Source organism: Sebastes fasciatus, chromosome 14 (assembly GCF_043250625.1).
Source record: "Sebastes fasciatus isolate fSebFas1 chromosome 14, fSebFas1.pri, whole genome shotgun sequence".
In the NCBI taxonomy this organism is placed as follows: Eukaryota; Metazoa; Chordata; class Actinopteri; order Perciformes; family Sebastidae; genus Sebastes; species Sebastes fasciatus.
This window is the reverse complement of record NC_133808.1, coordinates 30066792-30075601: the sequence shown is the minus strand read 5'-3', so window position 1 is coordinate 30075601 and position 8810 is coordinate 30066792. Positions and strand designations below refer to the sequence as shown.

The following is an 8810-nucleotide window of genomic DNA, read 5'->3' as shown; positions in this document are numbered from 1 at the left end:
AAATACTTCACCAGTTTACCTGGCCAGCTTACCCGAGACAGCTTATACAGTCTGTTTCCAACAAGGAACTGAAGTCGTTATGAAGGGCCCTAAGATTTCCGCGATGAGGTACAGATGGAATCGCGGAGTCATTTGATAAAAATGGAATCGGCTGTAAAATGCGGAGTTTCCTTGCCGTTATAAGCGGGTTTTTTTTACAGCAAACCGACTAACTGCTGTTTTGGTTTCATTGACGGATACGCTGCCTTCAACAACAGCTTAAATTAAGAGCAGTTTATCTTAAAAAAGGACAAATGATTTGTTTTATAGCTGTATTTAAGCAATATCATTGATAAAAAAAAGAAAATTGTGCAACATTGTGTTACATCAAATTCATTGTCTCATTAAATTTTGAATATTTTACTTATGAGTTGACATTTGATTCATCCATCAAATGATTATACACTTTCTGATGACAAAATGTGCTTGAATCCTAAAACACAGAAAAATCAAAAGGAAAAACACAGAATTTGGAAAAAAATAAAGTAGATTTTATCTACGTTCTCGCCCAAGCAACCAGACTCCATTGAAAGAAACAGTAATTTTAACTTGCAGAACAGTTTGTTTGTTTGTGTTATTGGTTAGTTCGGATTCACCAAAGTCACTCAACACCACAAACAAACTAACTACGGTTTTAAACTTTCACTCTTCACCTATTTTAGTTCAACAGGTCTGGCAGTTCAATGTTGGAAGACGCGTTTGGGTTTTAACAGAAAATGCAGTATTGCCTGCCAGACGTAATCAAACATTTTTACACACAAGTCCCTTGAAATGCTAGTTTGGGATAAATCTGTTAAGGACACAGCTTGACATGAGATGTCAATAAACAGAAACAGCTGAAGCAGATGTTGCATTTAATACTCTTTTTTTATTCATTATTTCCTCTTCAAACACATTTTCCTGATGTACATTTCCATTCAAAAGGAAAAACTCAAGTGAGGTAAAAGTCCTGAAAAATGAAATAGTATAATGGTTGTAACCATCAAACTCATCGTCACAATCACGAAGCTGACAAAAAAGCTCTTTTTGCATTAACTATTTCAAAAAAATATATAGATAGTGCGACAAATTTCATATTTTCCCCTCACTTTTTTAAACTTGTATAGCAACAGGCATCCCTTCATACACACATGCAAACACACCTCCACGCATTAACGTAAACACAAATCTGCTGCAAATAAATCCTTCATATAGGAAAGTGTAGGAGAGCCTCCGTCACATTCCTACGGTAAGACTTGTACTCTAGACAAGCGCAACCACTAAATATTGAATCCACAGCTTGCTCTGCACCCCCTCCAGCAAAGAATACATCTACAGGTGTCATAAATAAAAAAAACACGCTGTACTAATAAACAAAAGCCCAAACAAGTGGGACAACCAAAGGCAAGGGGAGTGAGAGCAGCAGCGGCATCAATACGTAGTTTACAGCAGAAAAAGAAGTGGGGGTCAGAAAATAAAAAAGGCAAAATACACTTCATCCTCTTTTTCCTTTTTTTTTGCACAAAAACGTCATACATCGACATACATACATCAACCCTGATGAAGGAAGTGATTTAGCATGTGCTGCACCCCACTCTCATCCAGTGGGGGAAGGTAAAGCTCTCATTAACAGGCACACATTTTCAGTCATCAGAAAAAAAACAACCGTAAACACATGAAGGTAGAGAAAACGCAGAGGATTTACAATCCAGGCTGCGTTCACCATCGACTGTCTAGAAAATGCAAGTTTTTTTTGCATCTTCTTTGACGCCGCTCAAAGCTATTTTTTAGTGAGCGACATCAACAAAAAGCCCAAAGAAGGGACTCATCTCGCTCTGCAGACTTCAACCTGCAGCTGCTGGTTTTTGAACGTGGCTTTAAGCTTTAATAATAAACCAATTTATCATCACTCAAGAGGGGATAAACAAACTGGGGAATGATTGAGATTCTTTAGCGCTAAATCAATGTTTTGTCCCCTGGCTTTCAAACAAAGAAAAGCTCATGTTGGGGTTAAGAGTGTGGTGATGAATCCAGTTAAGAGTGAGTGATGATAAGGTTTCAGAGCAAATGGATGCACAGATAAAAACCCAGCACTGCTGTCAAGCTGTCAGCACGCTAAAGTCTGCTGGCTACCTTCACCGTCAGGCAGGATCTACTCCAATAAGATCCTGCAGTTCTGGGTAAGAAGAGTCACAATTAACAGAGAGAAGAAAAGAAAACAAAGGTGAGTATTCGGAGGGGACGTCTCAATGTCAAGGGCAGATTAAACCCTCCCGAAATAAAAAAAAGGGGACAAAACAAAGCCCTCAAAAACACATTATGTCCCTGAGAACCAGCTCAACTCCCTCCAGCAATTGACCACATTAGCTTATTTACATTCCTCTCAGGTGGCTGGGTTTGGAGTAAAACAAGGCCTCTTTAAAGTGCTTCTGTTTAGTATGGGGTCTCTGCTGGGTGACCTCCAGCTACTGTGCCAAAAGTATGGCTCGTCAGTGCACTACTGGGTATTGCTTTGGTTTGGATTGGGGGACAAAAACTGTCGGCAAAACAAATCAAGCCAGGTTGCTTCAGAGCAGATGGAGCTACAATGGTGGAGCTAGGCAGTCCATTAAATATATAATGTCTGTTTAAAAAAAAAGCAGGCATTCAGGCACGACTGAGGTCAACATGGCTGCCAGTGACAGCAAGGCCCAAACTCTTAGGAAAAGACAAAGGAGGGAGTAAAACGAAACGACTGTGACAGGAATGACTAGACTGAAACTAAAAAGACAAAAACAGCGGAAAAAACATAAAATACGAAAATTCAAACCAAAATTATTTTGCTCCCCAACTAGAGATGTATGTATTCTCAGATAAACTACAATGAAAGCCAAGTTTCACGAGGTTTAATGGGGTTGAAAAAAAGCTTTCCCTCCTGATCACTGTTTAAAAAACCCTTTAAAAAAGCTCTCCAAAAGGCACTTGAGTGCTTGAGTTGCTGGTTGTAACTTTGGTCCAGAGTGAGACAGTGTGTGTGGCACCTCGTTGTTAAAAAAAGGCTACGGCAGTTCCCATACCAAAGTTTTGAAGCTACGCCAGCAGAGCATGCCCTGACCCCGGGGTGTGACATGCAGGGGAGGCCACGCTGACCGTCTAATAATTCTTCTATCCAGTCAGGACAGATAAGAGAGACGCTCCTGGTTATCTGGTATAAACAGCAGCCGTGAGATGAGCAGCGGCGAGCCGGAATAACTGAGCAGTTGTCACTTAGATAAGAGCAACTTCTCTCCTCTCAGACTTGGATGCTACAGAGTGATGACAGGTTTAAAGTCACAGCTAAGGCCATCTGCTAGTAATGCCTCACTGCAATGTTCAAAATTAACAGCTAATAATAGGTTTTGGGGGGGGCAACTCAGGGGAGGAGGGGGCTTTGTGACTCAAGTCAGTTGTAGCTTCCGGGATACCTCAAACTCCAAGTCCGAAAGGGGAGCAACATCCCACTGGCATTTCTTTTAACATACCACTCGCACTCCTCGGTGTCTGTGCTGCCATGACCACAAAAGGGGTTCAAACACCGGATAGGAGAGGACAGGAAGTGACTCAGCTCCCCACACATGTAAGGTGGCGAGGCTGCTGCTGCTCGCACACCCATCCCCAGCGCCCTGCTCCCAAGATACCTCCCGCAGAAAAAAAAAAGGATAATTATAGACGGCCTGCAGTTAAGAGAGCCGGTCGCTGAGCTGCGTCAGAGGAGGATCCCGTTTCAAGCCTGCAATGGTTGTGAGGGATGGCGGGTCCGCCATGTGCTGCTCCTTTTAAGGGAAGGGACATCCAGTCAGCCCGTCACTCCAGGACTCCCAGCCAGCTCTCGCTCCGGGCGGCGAGGCCATGCTCTCTGCCGTCAGCCAGCTTCCCACAATAGCCAGAGGATTGTGACATCTGGAGGTCACTGGCGAGGCTTTGGAAGTGACTTAAAAAACTCCTCAGACACACAGGAGCCCGTCGATCTGAGGTTCGGAACTGTCTCGCTGCAGATTTCCGCTCCCGACTGAAAAGTACAGGGCTGAGTAAACTGGATAAAGAGGGGGGAGGGAGGGGAGCTCATCCTACACCGAAATTCACAGTGGAAAATAAAAATATTTCCTCTTGCATTGTTTACAAAATCACAGGCACTGCCGGCATATTAAGGAGACCACAAACGTCTGCGAGAGATGTCAAAATGAATTAAAACAAATCTCGCTTCCCCTTCATTTCTACAAAGTTATTAGTGTACCACCTTTCTTCCCTCCCCAGTGAACTAAACTTTAACACTGGTTCTCTATTTTTTTTGGGGGGGACGTCACCTATTATATTACGCCTTCCCCAATAATACTATTTTTCAATATTTTAAATTTTTTTTTCTTCACATTTTTTTCTAATCACAGGAGAAAAACAAATTCAAGGCTATAACGTTTTTTTCTTCCCTTTCTTCAAAAAATACTTAAATTATTGGGGGGTAAACCTGGAGGTTAAGGCACAAAACACAACTCTGATAAACGGGGATACAACCAAACATGATGAGAAAAAAAATCTAAACACTTAAAAATATCGCTTTCTATTCAATGACCTAGACAACTCTGTAGATAAGGAATGAGAAAGGATTCCAAAAAACAAAGCAAAACACTTGTCCACTTAAATATAATTGTGCCTTGAGAGGAACATTGTATTTATTGCCTCAATATTTTTTTTGGGGAGTTTTTTTCTATTCCTTCTCTCTTCTCAGCAGCAGTGGTGCCCTCTTGTACATCCTTCCACTTGTGTCCGTGTCAGTTGCATGGCAGCCACGTTGGAATGTTCTGGTTCGCCACATAGTAGTTGCTGAAGTTGTGGTCTCGGACGTACGGCGCTGGCTGGTAGTAGCAGGTGACGCAGGACGCATCGGGGATAGCGTTCTGCTCCGCCAGCACCCGGAAGGCCATCAGCGAGATGAGGTGGAGGGTCTGCCGCCGCTCATGGCCCATGAGGCACACCGTGCTCTCGTTGACCACTCGCCGCAGGATCATGAGGTAGTCGTACTTGCTCTTCTCCTCGCCGATAAAGTGACTCTGGAGGTAGGCCTCCACCTTGCGCTGCTGCTCGCCGATGTCAGGGAAGTCAATGAAGAAGCGGGAACACATGTACCGCTCCAGCGCCTTGAGCTCCTCTTCGCTGGCAGGCCGAAAGTCCCGCACCAGCAGGTTGCAGTATTTCAGCAGGCCGCCGCCTCGGATCTCCTCGGGCCGCTTGGTGGCGATCTGCTTGTTCCGCAGGTGGCCCAGCGCCATGTTGAAGTCCCCGTACACGCTCTCCCCGCTCACCGTGGGGTGAAAGGCCTGCGACATGGGCGTCTGTGCCAGCTCGTAGTAGGAGAGCATGGAGTCCAGCACAATCTGAAAGGAGTCCACACTGAACTCAAACTGCCGGCGTATTGAGTCCACGAACTTCAGCTCCACGTTGCGGCCGTTGTTGTTGGAGAGGGAGATGAGGCTCCAGCGGTCCTGCTCCGTGTTGACCTTCACCAGCTTCTGGACGTACGCCTCTTTGAGAGTCATGGGTGTAATTTTCTCTTTGTTCACACCCTCAGGCAGAAAGTCCAGCAAGGTACCCAGCACCACGTCTTTAATGAGCCTGAACTCGGCCTCGTGTGGCAGATCCACCCTGAAGATGACGTCCAGGTCCTTGTAGCTCCAGCCAACATCCTGCACCAACACGTGGCTGGCCGTGGAGCCGTTGAGACGAACGTCCTTTACTGGGATGCCGCTCAGCTCCAGGCGGGAGCGCACCCGGGACACGATGTCCTTCAGCCGCACCTCCAAGGTCGGGAAGTTCCCCCGTCCGTGAACGGGCACGACCTCCGTCAGGACTTCATTCAGCCGGTTCACCTGCTCCCAGGTGAGGGCACTGACAGAACAACTCTTTGATTCCTCCTTGTTATCCATCTTCTCACAAAGTTCAGATTAACTGGGATGGAAGGAGAGAAAACAGATGTTAGTTGTGGCTTTTAAATGTGACACAAATCAGACTTTAGAAAATACTAAATACTAGCTAAAGCTGCATGCTAACTCTCATGGACAGGAAACGTTATCGTATGGCGGTAACGTGCGGTCAAGCTGGCCGTCTCTCATCTCTGTGGTCAAACGGGCCGACGCTACAACTGTAGAGCACCAATATACTGACATTTATGTTAAATGCATTCAAACGGCCCCGATGGAGCTGACCATGGATGGATAAAGAGAACGGAGCTGACGTGAGAGCTAGCGATGACCTTGGCTTGATTAGAGGAAGTAGACACGTATGACTACGTCCGGTTTTCAAAATAAGGTGTTAAAGGGAACTGTATATACAAAACACATATATGGAAATAAGATTGATTGGATTATATTCACCAAAAGTATAAAACATTACATGTCCCTTATAAATTAAGAAGAAAATACCACTAATTTGTGAGAGAAATGTCTTTATTCTTTTATTTTTGGCTTGCTGGAAAATTTAATTGAACAATGACTGATATATTTGACTTCAGGACATCTCTGACTACATACATGCTGAAAATCAAACATTTTTACTGGATTAATTTAGATATTTTCCAAAGTAAAAGTCCCTAGAAGTGTATGATTCAACTTTTTCCCATGGTCTAGTGTTAACAAAAATCGCAATAAATCGTAATATCGGATCGCAATACATATTGAATCCACATCCAAGTATAGTGATAGTATCGAATCGTCAGATAGGTGTATCGTCCAATTATTATTATTTTTATAAAATATATAATATTATGAGTGCACATCAAAATGTTACACAATATTATCCAACTAATCTATATTTCTCCAAATTATTACATATTGAAAGCAAATGTCATTTTTGCAATTTTTATAGCCTTTTTTAAAATTGTATTAATTTAGGTATTGTTTTTCCTGACAATGACTGATATATTTGACTTCAGGACATCACTGACTATATGTGCTGAAAATCAAACATTCTTACTGTATTAATTTAGAGTCCCTAGAAGTGTATAATCAAAATCAAAAATCACAATAAACAATATTAATCACAAATAAATGTTATAAATAAACTGGTGTTAAAATATCTCATGAAACAGTAGCAGCAGCATCATTCAGCACGAGCACTGCATAATGCAAGCACGAGACAACCTACACACTCACACACACACTAAAGGACAGAGCTCGTGAGGTTTCTAGAACAGCTCGAGCCTGGAGCTTTTTATTCCAGAACAGCTGAGAGACAAACACCTAGCTAGCTTTAGCTTTAAAGTACACCTTAAAAAAAAGGTGTTTTCTAAATAAAAACACACTTTAAAAGCAGTGAAACTAACAGTTACTGTTAACACATCACCAGCAGTAATCATTAGTTCCAGCTGACTCATCAATTTACCCCGAGGACGACTAAAACATATAAGAGGATAGATAGATGGAGTAGGTAGATATAGATAGATAGATATATATATATATATATATATATATATATATATATATATATATATATATATATATATATATATATATATTTAGGTGGATAGATGGATATTTAGATAACTATTTAGATTGATAGATAATTAGATAGATATTTATTTAGATAGATATTTAGATAAATAGATATTTAGATATATAGATAGATATTTAGATAAATAAATATTTAGATATATAGATAGATATTTAGATAAATAAATAGATAGATATATAGATAGTAACTTTATTGATCCAGAGGGGAATTCAAGTTTCCAGTATCACAGTTCCATAGTGCAAAAACATGTTAGTAAAGTGACAGTAAAAAAAAGTGCAAAGCACAAAAAAAAATATACCAGATATAAAAATACAAGGAGATGAAGAAAACAGTTAAAACTATATAATATAGTGCAGAGTAACAGCTGTGATACAGGACTATTAGTGCTAGTGCAGTATAGTAACTTGGTGCACTGTTTGCATTATTATCTATAAAGTTAACTGCTCACTTTAACTCGATGCTAGCTAGCTAACTGCTATCATCACATGTTTTAAAAACTAACGTTGCCATGAGGATAAAACTAGCTAGATTACAGTTAAATATTACTTAAATTAAACCATGAAAAGCTGTATACGTACTTTTCCAAAAGCGTGTTCTGAAAGCATTCAAAGTCTAGAAAAAAGAAGATGTTAACTTCGTGAAAACAGCTTCCACATAATCCACCAGCTGGGAGTCAGAAACACGTGTGATGTTGCAGCAGCCGAGAGGATGAGAAGTCTCTGTGTGAACTGAGCTGCTCCAGACACGCCTGCCTTTATATAAAGCCAAAGCACCACCCCGCTGACACATCCGAGACACAAAACAGTCCCCCGCCTCTGTCTGTGTAAAGTGACTTTTCACGATTTAAAAACACGATATTAACAATATATAACGTTGTGTGATGAAAATTAAACACAAACTTTGTATAGTTACCTCTTTAAAAGGTCCAAACTTTCGTCACAAAAGTCGTGAAATCGTCCCGAGTTTTTTTGATTGTATCAATGCGCCGAGCGAAGCATCTGATTGGTCGACGAGTTTTTTTGCGTTGCCAAGTAACCAGGAGCCCGTCTCCAGGCAGGGAGGCAGTTCAGTTGAAAAGCAGCAGTTACCTGCTCTTCTGTTGTATAAGATTAAATAAGTGGACATCAAATATATATATACAACAAAATATATATATTTCTCCATATTTTTACATATTGTAAACAAATGTAATTTTTGCAGTTTTTTTTATAGCCATTCAGTTTATTATTACAGATTATATATAGGGTAAAACTAATCAGAATATTAAAAATTAG

At 41.3% G+C, this 8810-nt stretch overlaps 1 protein-coding gene across 2 annotated transcripts; it reads right to left on the bottom strand.

The window, feature by feature from the left end:
* Nucleotides 1–887: 887 nt before the first annotated feature.
* tent5c (terminal nucleotidyltransferase 5C) lies at nucleotides 888–8570 on the bottom strand. Of its 2 annotated transcripts, none has more exons than XM_074657814.1 (2): nucleotides 8449–8570; nucleotides 888–5976 (listed from the first exon to the last, which is right to left on the bottom strand). In XM_074657814.1, exon 2 carries the CDS (start codon nucleotides 5952–5954, stop codon nucleotides 4803–4805), a length of 1152 nt encoding a protein of 383 aa, XP_074513915.1. In that variant the 5' UTR covers nucleotides 5955–5976; nucleotides 8449–8570; the 3' UTR covers nucleotides 888–4802. The 2 variants fall into 2 exon arrangements, with proteins under 2 accessions (XP_074513915.1, XP_074513914.1); XM_074657813.1 differs by lacking the exon at nucleotides 8449–8570 and adding an exon at nucleotides 8115–8398.
* Nucleotides 8571–8810: the final 240 nt, after the last annotated feature.

Bases quoted from the DNA above. Each gene is read 5' to 3' on its own strand.
- tent5c (XM_074657814.1), bottom strand. From the start codon at position 5,954: ATGGATAACAAGGAGGAATCAAAGAGTTGTTCTGTCAGTGCCCTCACC.